This window comes from Anolis carolinensis, unplaced genomic scaffold, assembly GCF_035594765.1.
Source record: "Anolis carolinensis isolate JA03-04 unplaced genomic scaffold, rAnoCar3.1.pri scaffold_14, whole genome shotgun sequence".
NCBI lineage: Eukaryota > Metazoa > Chordata > Lepidosauria > Squamata > Dactyloidae > Anolis > Anolis carolinensis.
In genome coordinates this window covers 7,224,039-7,242,188 of record NW_026943825.1, presented here as the reverse complement: position 1 = coordinate 7,242,188, position 18,150 = coordinate 7,224,039, and the positions used below count along the sequence as shown (strand labels likewise).

At 38.4% G+C, this 18,150-nt stretch overlaps 2 protein-coding genes across 2 annotated transcripts in view; both read right to left on the bottom strand.

Annotated features, from left to right (window-relative positions):
* The window catches only part of ccdc88b (coiled-coil domain containing 88B), a 39,723-nt gene extending 36,280 nt beyond the window's left edge, over positions 1 to 3,443 (bottom strand). The window contains exons 1-2 of the mRNA XM_062965205.1: positions 3,216 to 3,443; positions 1,388 to 1,496 (exon numbers count right to left, since the gene is read on the bottom strand). Of these exons, the coding sequence (XP_062821275.1) occupies positions 1,388 to 1,496; positions 3,216 to 3,292 (186 nt within the window). The 5' untranslated portion in view covers positions 3,293 to 3,443. The remainder of the gene's footprint in view (positions 1 to 1,387; positions 1,497 to 3,215) is intronic.
* A 5,547-nt stretch (positions 3,444 to 8,990) lies between these two features.
* On the bottom strand, positions 8,991 to 17,054 carry prdx5 (peroxiredoxin 5). The gene is made up of 6 exons (XM_003230086.3): positions 16,828 to 17,054; positions 15,071 to 15,205; positions 12,524 to 12,655; positions 11,471 to 11,509; positions 10,636 to 10,700; positions 8,991 to 9,289 (listed from the first exon to the last, which is right to left on the bottom strand). Exons 1-6 carry the CDS (start codon positions 16,969 to 16,971, stop codon positions 9,184 to 9,186), a joined length of 621 nt encoding a protein of 206 aa, XP_003230134.1. The 5' UTR covers positions 16,972 to 17,054; the 3' UTR covers positions 8,991 to 9,183.
* Positions 17,055 to 18,150: the final 1,096 nt, after the last annotated feature.

Below are 18,150 nucleotides of genomic sequence, written 5' to 3'. Positions count from 1 at the left end.
TATTGATAAATAATAGTCAAGATTATGTACCGTATATACTCGAGTATAAGCCGACCCTAATATAAGCCGAGGCACCCCATTTTACCACAAAAAAACCTGGGAAAATGTTGACTCAAGTATAAGCCGAGGGTGGTAAATTTCAGAAATAAAAATAGATACCAATAAAATTACATTAATTGAGGCATCGGCAGGTTAAATATTTTTTGAATATTTACATAAAGCTCAAATTTAAGATAAGACTGTACAACTTTGTACAAATCATTATTCTCATCTTCTTCGATGTAAATATGCTTATGTATCCTTTTAATAATAATAGAGTAAAATAATACATGTAATAATAATAATAATAAATACAGGAAAATAATACATGTAATAATAAACAGAGTAGAACAATAAATGTAATAATAATATCAGAGTGAAATAATAAATGTATTAATAATAAAAAATAGAGTAAAATAAATGCAATAGTGGCAACAATAATAGAGAAAAATCTATATATATAAAAGAGTGATGGAATCCTGGCGACCGACAAAACAACAAAACTAAACACCCCACAACCTCGAAAATTGACAGCACAACCCCTCATCCATGCCTCTAGGTTGATACAACAAAAAGAAAAGAAAAATAAAGTCCTAATTGGAGGGAGAGCAATAATTGTTTTTATCCAGTTAGAAGGCTAAGCTCTGCCCACTTGGTCTCCTAGCAACCCACTCAGCCCAGGAGACAGGCAAAGTTAGGCCTCACTTAGGCCTCTTCCACACTGCCTATAAAATACAGACACCACCAGACAACGCCACAGCAACGCGTGGCCGGGCACAGCTAGTAATAAATGTAATCATACCAATAATAATAGAGAAAAATAATAAATGTACCATATATTCTCAAGTATAAGCTGACCCAAATATAAGCCAACCAGGACCCTCACCCGAGAATAAGCCGAGGGGGGGCTTTTTCAGTCTTAAAAAAAGGGCTGGAAAACTAGGCTTATACTTGAGTATATACAGTATATTATTCTATTTTGAATTACAAGTGAGACTATAGCAACAGGACAACCTTGTGTTTATACTAGATTTATAGATATCTGTTTAGCTGGCAGGGATTTATAGTTCACCTATTGTCAAAGAGCATTCTGAACTTCACCAACGATGGGATTGAACCAAACTCCCATGGCCAGCAGAAAATACTGGAAGGGTTTGGTGGGACCTTGAGTCTGGGAGCTGTAGTTCACCTACATCCAGAGAGCACTGTGTACTCAAACAATGATGGATCTGGACCAAACTTGGCACCAATACTCAATATGCCCAAATGTGAACACTGGTGGAGTTTGGGGAAAAACAGACCTTGGCATTTGGGAGTTGTAGTTGCTGGGATTTGTGCCCATGCTCACCAAGTAGAAGCTTTGCAGGCGTTGCAGGACCGTCTGGAGAGTTTGCAACCGATGCACTTCTTCGCTTTCGTCGCTCCACGAAGTCCGTGCTCCTCCAGGAATGAGATCTCTAAGAAAACATAAGCAAGCACATACGTAGAAGATTTCCAAAGGGAAGCCTTGCATTGCTTTTCCACAAATGGGAAATATCAACACTTTCCAAGGGCTTCTTTCAGCGATTCAAAAAAGATGGCACTAAGAATCAGATGGTGCCAAGTCCGGACTATACGCAGCTTACATTGATATACTATATACACGAGTATAAGTCTAGTTTTTCAGCCCTTTTTTAGGACTGAAAAAAAACCCTCCTTGGCTTATACTCGGGTGAGGGTCCTGGTGGGCTTGTATTCAGGTCGGCTTATACTCAAGTATATATGGTATATTTATTATTTTTCTCTATTATTCTTAGCATTGTTACATTTATTATTTTACTCTATTAATTATTATTATTACATTTATTATTTTACTCTATTATTGTTGTTTCTTTTACATTTATTTTACTCTATTATTATTAATGAATTTATTTTACTCTATTTATTATTACATTTATTATTGTACTCTATTATTGTTGCTATTACATTTATTTCACTCTATTTTTATTATTATTTTACTCTATTTAATATTACATTTATTATTGTACTCTATTATTGTTGCTACTATTACATTTATTTTACTCTATTTTTATTATTATTAATACATTTATTATTTCACTCTATTATTATTACATTTATTATTGTACTCTATTATTGTTGCTACTATTACATTTATTTTACTCTATTTTTATTATTATTAATACATTTATTATTTTACTCTATTATTATTACATTTATTATTGTACTCTATTATTGTTGTTACTTTTACATTTATTTCACTCTATTTTTATTATTATTAAAACATTTATTGTTTTACTCTATTTAATATTACATTTATTATTGTACTCTATTATTGTTACTACTATTACATTTATTTTACTCTATTTTTATTATTATTAATACATTTATTATTTTACTCTATTATTACATTTATTATTTTACTGCATTTATTATTATTATTACAGTAGAGTCTCACTTATCCAACATAAACGGGCCGGCAGAAGCTTGGATAAGCGAATATCTTGGATAATAAGGAGGGATTAAGGAAAAGCCTATTAAACATCAAATTAGGATATGATTTTACAAATTAAGCACCAAAACATCATGTTATACAACAAATTTGACAGAAAAAGTAGCTCAATACGCAGTAATGTTATGTTGCAATTACTGTATTTATGAATTTAGCACCAAAATATCACGATATATTGAAAACATTGACTACAAAAATGCCTTGGATAATCCAGAAGCTTGGATAAGCGAGGCTTGGATAAGTGAGACTCTACTGTATTATTACATTTATTATTTCACTCATTTTTATTATTATTAATACATTTATTATTTTACTCTATTTATTATTACATTTCTTATTTTACTGCATTTATTATTATTATTACATTTATTATTTCACTCTATTATTATTAAAAGGATACATAAGCACGTTGACATTGAAGAAGATGAAAATAATGATTTAATCAGAGCTGAACAGTCATATCTTAAATTGCAGTTTGATGTAAAGATTCAAAGACGTTTAAACTACTGATGCCTCAATTAATGTAATTTTATTGGCATCTCGGCTTATACTGGAGTTTTCCCGGTTTTTTGTGGTAAAATTAGGTGCCTCGGCTTATATTCAGGTCGGCTTATACTCAAGTATATACGGTAAGTTGGCGCAAATTTGCATGAAAAGAGTGACTTACATGACCTCCATGACGCGGATGAGGAAGTCTCCATTGACTAACTGGAGGAAAAAATCTTTGGGGTCTTCAGGACTCATCTCACGAAGGGACCGGTTGTATCTGGAGTCTACCAGACTCTCCAAGGTTTGTACCTGTTGTAAAAAAAAAAGACGGCCCACAGGTTGAGAACCACTGATCTACACTGTAGAATTAATGCAACTTGACACCACTTTAACGGCCGTTGCACAAAAGTTATGGAATTACTTAATAATAATAATAATAATAATAATAATAATAATAATAATCAAAATCAATATACTGTATATACTCGAGTATAAGCCTAGTTTTTCAGCCCTTTTGTAAAGACTGAAAAAGCCCCCCTTGGCTTATACTTGGGTGAGAGTCCTGGTTGGTTTATATTTGGGTCAGCTTATACTCGAGAATATATGGTACATTTATTATTTTTCTCTATTATTATTGGTATTATTTCATTTAATAATTTCCTAATAATAAGGAAAGGGACCCTCAAAGACCATCTAGATGATCTCCTCAGGCCATCAGAGGACCATAGATAAGGAAAGGGACCTCAAAGACCATCTAGATGGTATCATAAGACCATAGGTAAGGAAAGGGACCCTCAAAGGCCATCTAGATGATCTCCTCAGGCCATCAGAAGACCATAGATAAGGAAAGGGACCCTCAAAGGCCATCTAGATGATCTCCTCAGGCCATCAGAAGACCATAGATAAGGAAAGGGACCCTCAAAGGCCATCTAGATGATCTCCTCAGGCCATCAGAAGACCATAGATAAGGAAAGGGACCTCAAAGACCATCTAGATGATCTCCTCATGCCATCAGAAGACCATAGATAAGGAAAGGGACCCTCAAAGGCCATCTAGATGATCTCCTCAGGCCATCACAAGACCATAGATAAGGAAAGGGACCTCAAAGACCATCTAGATGATCTCCTCAGGCCATCAGAAGACCATAGATAAGGAAAGGGACCCTCAAAGGCCATCTAGATGGTTTCATAAGACCATAGGTAAGGAAAGGGACCCTCAAAGGCCATCTAGATGATCTCCTCAGGCCATCACAAGACCATAGATAAGGAAAGGGACCTCAAAGACCATCTAGATGATCTCCTCAGGCCATCAGAAGACCATAGATAAGGAAAGGGACCCTCAAAGGCCATCTAGATAATCTCAACAGGCCATCAGAAGACCATAGATAAGGAAAGAGACCTCAAAGACCATCTAGCTGGTTTCATAAGACCATAGGTAAGGAAAGGGACCCTCAAAGGCCATCAAGATGATCTCATAAAGCCATCAGAAGACCATAGGTAAGGAAAGGGACCCTCAAAGGCCATCTAGATTATCTCCTCAGGCCATCAGAAGACCATAGATAAGGAAAGGGACCCTCAAAGACCATCTAGATGATCTCATAAAGCCATCAGAAGGCCATAGATAAGGAAAGGGACCCTCAAAGGCCATCTAGATTATCTCATAAAGCCATCAGATGACCATAGGTCAGGAAAGGGACCCTCAAAGGTCATCTAGATGATCTCATCAGGCCATCAGAAGACCATAGATAAGGAAAGAGATCTCAAAGACCATCTAGATGCTTTCATAAGACCATAGATAAGTAAAGGGACCTCAGAGACCATCTAGATGGTCTCATAAGACCATAGATAAGGAAAGGGACCTCAAAGACCATCTAGACAGTCTCATAAGACCATAGATAAGGAAAGGGACCCTCAAAGGCCATCTAGACAGTCTCATAGGACTATAGGTAAGGAAAGTGACCTCCAAAAGCCATCTAGATGGTCTCATAAGGCTATAGATAAGCAAAGAGACCTTCAAAGACCATATAGACGATCTCATAAGACCATAGGTAAGGAAAAGGACCCCCAAACGCCGTCTAGATGATCTCATCAGTCCATCAGAAAACCAAAGATAAGGAAAGGGACCTCAAAGACCATCTAGATGGTTTCATAAGACCATAGGTAAGGAAAGTGACCTCCAAAAGCCATCTAGATGGCCTCATAAGGCTCTAGATAAGCAAAGAGATCTTCAAAACCATCTAGAACTGGGGTGGCAGTTATGTTAATCCTCCTCCGTACTCTAAGGTGCATAGGTGTGCATAGATACCTGCACTCTTTGGCAGAGAAGTTCAAAGTGGTGTCAAGCTGCATTAATTCTACGGTGTAGATACAACGTATGCCAGGAGAACCACCCTTCTCAAAAGACCTTATTTCCACTCTGCCGCCAGAGTATCTATGCTCACCCAAGTGACCAGAGGATCCGAGGCAAATCCCTCCAGCGCCTCGTCCATCGTGTCATCGATTCGCCGCTCTTGACGGCACCCTGTGAGCATTAGGTGGGCCTTCAAGCTCAACTTCGGCAACTTCCTTCTGCAGTTCGAGGTGTGGGAAGGTGGGGAGGAAGCCGGCCCGCCGCAGCCGTGACACAGAGCTCGCCGGCTTCGCATAATTTCCCACCGCAGAGGAAGTTCCGCAACTGAAGCGCACCCCGGCGGAAAGATTGCGAAATGGTTTGGAAATGAGTGGAGCCAACGCTTTAAAGCCCATTGGAAACACACCGTTGACTTCATTTCCTGGCAATGAAACGATGAAGCGCCTTCTCAAACAATCTGTTCCGGTTTTTAGTCCGAACTGTTTGGTGGAATAAGGTCAAGCAAGACTTGTTGGGACAGAAACATCCCATTGTCTAGAGCAGGGGTGCTCAAACTATGGCCCACGGGCCACATGCGGCCCACCGAAAACATTTATCCGGCCTGTTTATTCCTCCACCTGTTTAGTATACTATTATTATTGTTGTTGTTGAGTGGTTATCTGTCAGGGGTGCTTTGCTTGTGCTTTTTGTGCACGAAGGCAGAAGGGGGTTGGATTAGATGGCCCAGGGGGTCTCTTCCAACCCTGTTTATTATGGTATTTTAATAATAATAATAATAATAATAATAATAATAATAATAATAATAATAGTGTGGTTTTCTGGCATTGCATATTTCTGCCGCTTCTGTGACTGTTCATTTGGGTTTTGATGATTCCGTAGCCCACTTGTCGATGGATGTCCAGAATCAGCAGCATCCACCGCGGTCCTTTTTATCCTGGGCGACGACCGAGCCAGTATAGACTTCGTTTGGGTTTGATTCTCCATAATGCTAATGGGTTAGGTGCTCTTGGTTGCATTCCTCCGCTGAGGCCTCTCTGGTATCCTCAGCTGCTATAAGAAAATTGCACAGACAGACTATAAACAGAGGCACAACTATGTGGCCCAAATGATTCATTGGAACTTATGCCTCAAGTACCACCTCCCAGCAGCAAAGAAGTGGTGGGATCACAAACCTGCAAAAGTATTGGAAAATGAGCATGCAAAGATACTGTGGGACTTCCGAATTCAGACTGAAAAGTTCTGGAACACAACACGCCAGACATCACAGTTGTGGAAAAGAAAAAGGTTTGGATCATTGATGTCGCCATCCCAGGTGACAGTCACATTGACAAAAAACAACAGGAAAAACTCAGCTGCTATCAAGATCTCAAGATTGAACTTCAAAGACTCTGGCAGAAATCAGTGCAGGTGGTCCCGGTGGTGATGGGCACACTGGGTGCCGTGCCAAAAGATCTCAGCCGGCATTTGGAAACAATAGACATTGACAAAATTACGATCTGCCAACTGCAAAAGGCCACCTTGCTGGGATTTGGACGCATCATCCGAAAATACATCACACAGTCCTAGACACTTGGGAAATGTTCGACTTGTGATTTTGTGAAACGGAATCTAGCATATCTATCTTGTTTGCTGTGTCATACAATAATAATAATAATGATGATGATGATGATGATGATGGTGATGATGATGTTTGGATGGCTAACTGTCAGGGATGTTTTGCGTGTGCTTTTGCTGCACGAAGGCAGAAGGGGGTTGGACTAGATGGCCCAAGGGGTCTCTTCCAACCCTGTTTATTACGGTATTTTAATTTATTATTACTATTATTACAGTAGAGTCTCACTTGTCCAAGCTAAACGGGCCGGCAGAAGCTTGGATAAGCGAATATCTTGGATAATAAGGAGGGATTAAGGAAAAGCCTATTAAACATCAAATTAGGTTATGATTTTACAAATTAAGCACCAAAACATCATGTTATACAACAAATCTGACAGAAAAAGTAGTTCAATATGCAGTAATGTTATGTTGTAATTAGTATTTACGAATTTAACACCAAAATATCATGATATATTGAAAATATTGACTACAAAAATGCCTTGGATAATCCAGAGCCTTGGATAAGCGAGTGTTGGATAAGTGAGACTCTACTGTATTATTAATTATTAATATTAAGGCTGGATGGCCATCTGATGGGGATGCTTTGATTGTGCTTTCCCTGCATGAAGGCAGAATGAAAGAGGTTGGACTAGATGGCCCACGCAGTCTCTTCCAACTCTATTATTATTATTGTTGTTGTTGTTGTTAAGGCTGGGTGGCAATCTGTTGGCCTTGTTTTGATTGTGCTTTACCTGCATGAAGGCAGAAGGAAGGGGGTTGGACTAGATGGCCTTTAGGGGTCCCTTTCAACTCTAGGATTCTATGAAAGGAGTCTTAGCTGCCCATGAGCCGAACACGAACCAACAGTGTGATGCTGCAGCTGAAAAGGCAAATGCCGTTCCAATGGTCTGAGGGACAGTGAACATTCAAAGCACCCTCGACAGATGGCCATCCAGCCTCTGCTTCAAAGCCTCCAAAGAAGGAACCTCCACCACAGCCCGGGGGAGAGAGTTCCAGGCAGCATATGTGCAAACCTTGTACAGTAGAGTCTCACTTATCCAAGCTAAACGGGCCAGCAGAAGCTTGGATAAGCGAATATCTTGGATAATAAGGAGGGATTAAGGAAAAGTCTATTAAACCAAATTAGGTTATGATTTTACAAATTAAGCACCAAAACATCATGTGATACAACAAATTTGACAGGAAAAGTAGTTCAATACACAGTTAATGTTATGTTGTAATTACTATATTTACGAATTTAGCACCAAAATATCACGATATATTGAAAACATTGACTACAAAAATGCCTTGGATAATCCAGAGCCTTGGATAAGCGAGTCTTAGATAAGTGAGACTCTACTGTATTGTTGTTGTTGTTGTTGAGTGGCTATCTGTCAGGGGTGCTTTGGTTGTGATTTTTGTGCACAAAGGCAGAAGGAAGGGGGTTGGACTAGATGGTCTTTAGGGGTCCCTTCCAACTCTAGGTTTCTATGAAAGGAATCTTAGCTGACCACGAGTCAACAGTGTGATGCTGCAGCTGAAAAGGCAAATGCCGTTCTAGGCTGTGTCTGGCCCTCCAATGGTCTGAGGAACAGTGAACATTCAAAGCACCCCCGACAGATGGCCATCCAGCCTCTGCTTCAAAGCCTCCAAAAGAACCTCCATCACAGCCTGGGGGAGAGAGTTCCAGGCATCATATGTGCAAACCTCGTATCTCAATCCAAACGCCCCTCTTCTAACTGAACAGAACAAACGGTAGCCTTGGGGCGGGATACAAAAATAAAGTCATTATTATATTATATAGCCTTCCAGACATAAGTGTATCACAATTCCCATCAGCGGGAATGAAGAATGCGGGAGTTGTAGTCCAGCGACATAAAATGACACACAGGGCCAGATTCGGACAAAAGACCTTGAATTTGACACAATAATAAACAAAAGAAATGACAAAGTACAATCTGGATGCGCATCCAGCACATCCCAAACACACGTAAGCAGAGCAACAAACCAATCAACCAGGACAGCTTTATTTTAGACTGTTTGATATCCATGATAACCGAACCGATAGAGCATGGGATTAAAACAACTATGCAAAGCCCATCTCATCCCGATCCCGGGCCAAATCCTGCATGCCACAAAGGTGATCGGCCTGCGGGAGTCAGGAGACGGGGGACCAGAGCCTTGAAGGGCCAGGTGCCCGGGCCTCAGAGTTGGGAGACAATATTGGTGGCCAAACTGCAGGTGAGGCCTGTCCCATCCTCTTCCACATTCAGGGACTTGACGATCCCATCATCCACCACCATGGAGAACCTGTAGCGCAGGGAGGAGATAGAGGCGATAGAAGAGGGTCAGAGGAAAGAGACAGAGAGAGATGTCCGGACAAACAGGTTTCTGTAGCGAGGAAAAAAATCTATAGTGTCACATTGGTCTATAGACGCATACCGTATATACTCGAGTACGAGCCAACCCGAATACAAGCCGAGGCAACTAATTAAACCACAAAGAACTGGGAAAACCTATTGACTTGAGTATATCAAAGCACACCATTATAAAAACACACACACACCAAAGCACAACAACTAGCAGCAATAGAAGGCAAATCCAAAACTTGTGATTCGAAGTTACAAGGAAGAGGATTTTGGGTCTTATTGCACTATAATTATAGCGCAACAACAACAACAACAACAGTTTTGATGGGTCTATAAAAAGATAAACGTTTCCCCTGACATTAAGTCCAGTCATGTCTGACTCTGGGGGTTGGTGCTCATCTCCATTTCTAAGCCGAAGAGCCGGCATTGTCTGTAGACACCTCCAAGGTCATGTGGCCGGCATGACTGCATGGAGCATAATAAATGTTGTTGTTGTTATAGTTATAGCACGATTGCCCTTCTACAACAGTTCCAGCCTATGGACTCTTGGGATTTGCAGTTCAGGACAGGGTACTTAATATATAATAATATAATATATTGTATATACATATAATACTGATAATAATATTATAATGTAATATAGTATTATACTAATAATACAATGTAATAATATTAATTATATATTAAATGTAATATTACTAATAATATTACCACATAATGATATAGTAAAATATAGTAATTTAATGCTTATATTGTGCCATGCTAATAATATATTGTATGTACATTTGATTTGTAAGCTGCCCTGTGTCCTCTTCGGGGTGAGAAATGTAGTAAATAATAAGTAAATAAATAATTTTGCAATGTAATACAATATACTACTACTAATAATACAATAGAATAATATTAATTATATATTATATATTACGTGCAATATTACTAAAAATATTACAGCATAGTGGTACAGTACAATATAGTAATATGTAATGCTAATATTGTGCTATGTAATAAAATAATTTATTGTGCGTATATTTATTTGTATGCCGCTCTGAGTCCCCTTCGAGGTGAGAAGGGCAGGAAATAAATGTAGTAAATAAATAAATAAATTACCACAGAACTGGATTTCTCTACGCTACAAATCCAGAATTCTGTAGGAGACAAAGGGAGCATGGTAGTGCTATAACAGCAGTGCAATAAGACCCTTCCTGTAACTTTCCAAAACAGGATCAGATACTCCTCTTTGCTTTCCAATCCCGCCAGCGGGAAGTTTTGCCAACCCTTCCGCCTTACCGTTTGGATCGGTTGGTCCCAAAGAGATCTCGAAGTGGCTCCTTATCCAACAAGAGGTTTGTGGCCTGTGGGATAAAGCAAATGGGGAGAGAGCAGAAGGAAAGAAATGACTCGCTCGCAAAGAACAAAATAAAAGAGAAGTGACAAAAAAAACCCCCACATCAGATAGCCCATACTGCCAATTAAATATAAACAATAATAGGGATTGGATGGATAAATAAGAAACAACTGTATTTTTCTTATATTAATTTTTGATCCAAAAGATGCATTAGGGCTCATTTTCAGAAGATGCCTTATTTTTCCATTTTTCATAAATCTATATTTATTCATGAACAAAAATCTACATTTATTCAAACACAGTTGTGCAATTTTCTTCTGGAACGTCGTTGTAACATTATATCAACAATATTATTGATATTTAATTATATAGTTAATATGATTATTTCATAATTCAAAACATCCGTCTGGCCCCAGTGAACAATGAGATTTTCTGCCCATGGGCAGGAAAATAATTCTCATCGCTTTTTTAAAAATTGTGTTAGAAGCAACTTGAAAACACACTGCAAGTCGCTTCTGGTGCGAGAGAATTGGCCGTCTACAGAGACGTTGCCCGAATGTGTTGCTGGGAGGCTTCTCTCATGTCCCCAAAAGCTAGAGCTGACTCCGTCTCGCGGATTCGAACCAGCAACCTTCAGGTCAGCAGTTCAGCCAGCACAAGGGTTTAACCCATTGCGCCACCGCGCCTTATTCCCATCGCTACTAACAATAGATGTTCTGGGTGGTCAAGGAAGATGGAAAGCTCATCATCCTGTCCCATGATCAGAGATTTCCGTACCTTCCCAAATGCTCCTGTTGGATCAGCCAGCATCCGCACCTGTGGAGAGAAGGAAATCTGGATGGTTGGTATTGAAAAAGTACTTTCCAGTATTGGGTTGACAAGCAAGATATAATTATGTTGTGCCCCGCCTTGAGCCAAAAGGAGAGGTGGGTAATAAATTACAAAATATTATTACAGTATATACTCGAGTATAAGCCGACCCGAATATAAGCCGAGGCACCTAATTTTACGACAAAAAAACTGGGAAAACATTGACTCCAGTATAAGCCAAGATACCAATAAAATTACATTAATTGAGGCATCAGTAGGTTAAATGTTTTTGAATCTTTACATTAAACTGTAATTTAAGATATGACTGTTCAACTCTGATTAAATCATTATTTTCCCCTTCTTCAATCTAAATGTGCTTATGTATCCTTTTAATAATAATAGTGAAATAATAAATGTAATAATAATAATAAATGCAGTAAAATAATACATGTAATAATAGAGTAAAATAATAAATGTATTATTAATAATAAAAATAGAGTAAAATTAATGTAAAAGTAACAATAATAGAGTAAAAATAAATGTAATGATAATAATAATTAATAGAGTAAAATAATAAATGTGACAATACCAATAATAATAGAGAAAAATAATAAATGTACCATATATTCTCGAGTATAAGCTGACCCAAATATAAGCCAACCAGGACCTACACCCGAGTATAAGCCAAGGGGGGCTTTTTCAGTCTTAAAAAAAGGGCTGAAAAACTAGGCTTATACTCGAGTATATACAGTACTTTCCAGTATTGGGTTGACAAGTAAGATACGTGATTTTATACATGTATATAATTATGTTGTACCCCGCCTTGAGCCAAAAGGAGAGGTGGGTAATAAATTACAAAATATTATTAGTTAACTTGGGGGGGGGGACTTGTTTGATTTTTTTACATGATTTTTTTTTACATTTATTCATTTCCATATAAGGTAAATGCCTGGTATCCTAGTTTTCTCCCTGAAATGTTGTTGCCTGCACAAGTTCAAACCTGATGCTTCAGTTACTCACCTTTCCCTCGGCATGGTGAGCATTCCCCCACTCCTTCATGACAAAAACATCATTGACAGAAAGGCAAGCAATGATTTCCACCCCTTTGCCTTTGAGCTGCCCTGCTTTCTCCACATAACCTGGTAGGTGAGTCTGCAGGGAATAAGGGAAGGAATTGAGACTTTCAGAATAGGGTCTAGAAACAGAACAAAAGGAGAGGAAGAGGCCATATAGGTTGAGCAAAGTGTTTAGGATGTTCTTGTACAGATTTTGCAATGCAGGCCCACACGTGTTGAGGAATCTCGGAAATGGAACAAGACTAAACACGAACTACTTCTTCTCAGCCTGATGTTAATCTTGTACATTTCAACCATGTTTTACCCTGCCTCAAGGCACAAGGAGAGACAAGTAATAAATTATTATCATCATGATCATGTTTTATTAACATCATAATCATATTTTATATTATTACTAGCTGTGCCTGGCCGCGCGTTGCTGTGGCAAAGTGGTGGTGGTATTGGTTAAAAATTGTTGTGTAATTTTTATTTGATGTTATTTGCATTTTTTAATTAATTTTATTGTAAGTTATATTTTTATTTATTATATTTTATTATTTTCTTGTATTATTTTTAGTTATTTTCTGTTATTATAGTATTTTATTGTATCAATTTTTTGTGTTTTTTATTATTTTTTATTGGGTTGCTAGGAGACCAAGTTGGAGGAGCTTAGCCTTCTAACTGGCAGAAATTGAATAAAAGCAATTATTCCTCTCTCTCTAATTAGGACTTTATTTTTCTTTTATTTTTGTTGTATCAACCTAGAGGCGTGGATGATGGGTTGTGTTGTCAAATTTCGAGGTTGGGGGGCCTGTAGTTTTGTTGTTTTGTGGGTCGCCGTGATGCCATCACTCTTTTATATATATAGAAGATCATTATTAACAACAAATTTTAAACTTCTACTCTTGGTCTAATTTTTGTTTTGTGCATTGCAATATGTATTTTATGGAAATATTTTTAATACACATATTCAACGGAGTGTTTTTAAATGATTATGTGTTTTAGCAATGTTGTAATCTGCCTCAAGTCGTGAGGAGGGGCAGGTAAGAATAATAATAATAATAATAATAATAATAATAATAATAATAATAATAATAATAATAATCCGAAAATACATCACACAGTCCTAGACACTTGGGAAGTGTTCAACTTGTGATTTTGTGATTCGAAATTCAGCATATCTATCTTGTGTCATAATAAAATAATAATAATAATAATAATAATAATAATAATAATAGAACTTTGAAAGGAGATGGAGGGCCTGTTTCTTGCAGCACAAGAACAAGCAATTAGAACAAATCCCATCAAAGCCAGAATTGTCGGTGACAGATTCCAAGTGTAGGCTCTGCAAGGAAGCAGATACAACAATGGATCACATACTCAGCTGCTGCAAGATCATGCAGACGGACTACAAGCAGAGGCATGGTGATCCATTGAAGCCTGTGCCACAAATACCATCTGCCTGTGACAAAAAAAAAATGGTGGAATCACAAGCCTGAAAAAGTTACAGAAAATGAACACATAAAACTATTCTGGGACTTCCGAATTCAGACTTACAGAGTTTTGGAGCACAAGACTCCTGACCTCACAATTGTGTAGAATAATAATAATAACAATAATAACAACAACATTGATAGTCCTAAATGCTTGGGAAGTGTTCAACTTGTGGTTTTGTGATACGAAATCCAGCATGTACGTCTCCTTTGTTGTGTCATACTCTGTCTTTGTGTCAACAACAACAACAATAATAATCCTAAACGCTTGGGAAGTATTTTACTTGTGGTTTTGTGATACGAAATCCAGCATATGCAGCTCGTTTGCTGTCTCATACTGTGTTTTTGTGTCAGTAAAATAATAATAATAATTTGAATCATCAGAAAGCCAAAGAACCCCTATGAAAAAATTCAGATTTTGGAGAACAAGGGATACTCAATCTCTATCAGCAAATGCATTTGGGATTTCAACTCCCAGCAGCCCTTGCCAGCATGGTAAGGAATTATGGAAATGATAGCCCCAAAACATATGAGCCAAATGTTATCCAACACTCCCATTCTTGACAGAGTTAAAGCAACTTCCTGACCACATTGCATTGCACCATGAGTTCCAGCATATACCTGTCTTTTAAATAACTGCCATTCTGACCAAAATATGGAGACACAGTACACGCTACTAAAGGGCTTTCATAGCACAACCTAGATGCCAAGTTTTTCTTTTCTGTTGCTGGAGGCTTCGGTGTTCTAACACTTTTGTTTTTAAAGGTGGAATTCTAAGCCTGCAGCCACTGTCATGGCCAAATTAGTTGCAATTTTTTTTTCAGTTTCAGGGTTTTGAAAATTGAGGTATGCATTCCATTCGACTCTAGTAAACACAGGTGTGTCCTCGCTCTGGATAATAACTTAGCACCCCAAACCAATAACTTTTATGTCCCTTGATCATGTTAGATGGGGGATTCTGGGAAGGAAGGGGTATAAATTCAGCTTCTACAAGGAGAAATACACCGGTTCCTACTCACTTTTGAACATCCGGGAGTGAATGCACCAGGGACCCCGAAGAGGACGCCCTTCTTTCCCTTGAAAAGGCTGGCAAGATTCACTTTGGTGCCAGGGTCTCCCTCATAGACCTCCACGCTGGGCAATTTGTCTCCAACCTGTCCAAACGAGAATACAAAAGATTCAGGGCTTGTGCTGGGTCCAGCCCGTTTATGTTGGATAAGTGAGACTCTATATGGGAATGACTGTGACTATGGATGGTGTGATTCCTTATGTAATGTAATGTTTTAAATAATATGTCTGATTTTATTCTAATTATAATTTTAATGTTTGTGTTGTATATGTTTTGAAGGCACTTGTTTCTGCATTTTATTAAAGCTTTGGATATTGTGTTTTTATGCCTGACCCTTTTTATCTCCAGTGGCTGATGCTGTATTATTACTCATTTGTTCTGATTTTATGTGTTTTATTGTATTTTTAAAATGTTTAAATTGTTTGTTTTATTTTATTTATGTTATTACTGTTTCTGTTTTGATATTCGTTGTAATTGCTTTATTCTGTTTTGTTTTTGGCATCGCCCCATGTTAGCCGCCCTGAGTTCCTTCAAGTAGATGGTGGTGGGATAGAAAAATAAAGTATTATTATTATTAGTATTATAAGGCATGGAATAATGGCCTCTATGTATGGCGACTTGAATCCCCTTTGAGGTAGGGAAAGGCAGGGTAAACACAGAAGCAAACAATAAATAACTCAATAAAAAATAAAGGCATAAATACAGTAGAGTCTCACTTATCCAAGCTAAACGGGCCAGCAGAAGCTTGGATAAGCAAATATCTAGGATAATAAGGAGGGATTAAGGAAAAGCCTATTAAACATCAAATTAGGTTATGATTTTACAAATTAAGCACCAAAACTTCATGTTATACAACATAATTGACAGAAAAAGTAGTTCAATACGCAATTACTGTATTTACGAATTTAGCACCAAAATATCACGATATATTGAAAACACTGACTACAAAAATGCCTTGGATAATCCAGAACCTTGGATAAGCGAGTCTTGGATAAGTGAGACTCTACTGTATATACATTATATATATATGTGTGTGTGTGGTGTGTATGTGTATATAAGTGAGACTCTACTGTAATATGGATAAGTGAGACTCTACTGTAATATATCTGATTTTATTCTAATTATAATTTCAATTTTTGTGTTGTATATGTTTCAAAGGCATGGAATAATGGCCTCTATGTATGGCGCCTTGAGTCCCCTTTGGGGTAGGGAAAGGCGGGGTAAACATAGAAGCAAATAATAAATAGGGTTGTTGTATGTTTTCCGGGCTGTATGGCCATATTCCAGAAGTATTCTCTCCTGACGTTTCGCCCACATCTATGGCAGGCATCCTCAGAGGTTGTGAGGCATGATAATAAATGACTCAATAAAAAATAAAGGCGCAGGCATAAATATACACAAACTTACAGAAACAACAAGACATAATGCAGATAAACAGGCTCCCCCTCAATATGGTATTTCAGCCTAATAACACTTTCTGTACATAGAGCAGCCCAGCTCTGACAGGAATGCCTCAGGGATGCAACTCGAGAAGGGCCTGCCTCGGGCCTAGTAGGCCTGGAATGCCTCCTGAGGGCACGGCCTGGCTCCAGGTTATGCAACCACGGCCTTGACCAACTGCAACCCCTCAGGGGTCTGTCAAGGCACCTCAAAGCGGGGCCAAACCGCGCTAACTCTCCGGTGTGGGCCGGGCCTGGAGAGACTCACCTTGAGGGCCGCCATGGCTGCTGCTCCGGTCGCGAAAGTCCGCCACTTCAGCGCCCAGGTGTTGCCGAATGGGGACGCCGCTGCCGCTGCCGCCGCCCTCCCTGCCAGGACCAGCACCCCCGCCCCTCGCCACCCCGTTGCCATGGAAATCGCTGAGAGTGACGGCTGCCCTGGCAACCCCGGGCCTCGCTACTCTCCTTTTCCCCTCCTCCTCCTCCACCGGGGGGCGGGGCCAGCGTGAGGGGGCGGGGCCTAGGTGCCGTTCATCTGCATCTCATTATTTATTTATTTGCTACATTTATATGCCGCCCTTCTCACCCCGAAGGGGACTCTGAGCGGCTTACAAATTAAATTTACATACAATATTATATCATTAGCATAGTACAATACTGGTAATAAATTACTATATTGTGCTGTATCAATTTATTATTACAGTAGAGTCTCACTTATCCAACATAAACAGGCCGGCAGAACGTTGGATAAGCGAATACGTTGGATAATAAGGAGAGATTAAGGAGAAGCCTATTAAACACCAAATTAAGTTATGATTTTATAAATTAAGCGCCAAAACATCATGTTATACAACAAATTTAACAGAAAAAGTAGTTCAATACGCAGTAATGCTATGTAGTAATTACTGTATTTACGAATTTAGCACCAAAATATCATGATGTATTGAAAACATTGACTACAAAAATGCGTTGGATAATCCAGAATGTTGGATAAGCGAATGTTGGATACGTGAGACTCTACTGTAGTTATATTACATGTATTACATTAGTTATATTACATATTAGTAATATTACATGTAAAAATCTAATATATAATGAATATTATTATATTGTATTATTAGTATTATATTGTATTACAATATAATATGATGATGATGATGATGATGATGATTATTATTATTATTATTAACTACATTTCTATACCGCTTTTCTCACCCCTGAGGGGGCTCAAAGCGGTTTACAACATAATAAATGGCAAAATTCAATGCCTCACATATGTATAAAAAATATATCACATATCTAAATAAAAAACAATGGAATTTTGGAAATAAATATTGTAATTGACTTATTCAGAATGGGTTTCCCATGGCTTTCCTCTGAGACTGAGAGAGTGTGACTTGCGTTAAGGTCACCCATGAGGCTGGATCTAAGTTGACAAATAGCACAGTTTAAACTGAGTAAATAATAATACTTTATTTAAAGGCCTCCGAGTCATTTCCAATTGAAGGCAGGCCTTTTTGTAGTTTTTTTCCTAGGCTAGACTCATTCGTGGCCTTCCTCTGAGGCTGAGAGAGTGTGGTCACCCAGCAGG

Excerpts from the sequence above, each read along its gene's own strand:
- prdx5 (XM_003230086.3), bottom strand. The coding sequence starts at position 16,971 with ATGGCAACGGGGTGGCGAGGGGCGGGGGTGCTGGTCCTGGCAGGGAGG. Across the intron at positions 15,206-16,827 it reads CAGCCATGGCGGCCCTCAAG|GTTGGAGACAAATTGCCCAG; the intron begins GTGAGTCTCTCC and ends TCGTTTGGACAG. Across the intron at positions 9,290-10,635 it reads GGGACCAACCGATCCAAACG|GTTCTCCATGGTGGTGGATG; the intron begins GTAAGGCGGAAG and ends CCTGCGCTACAG.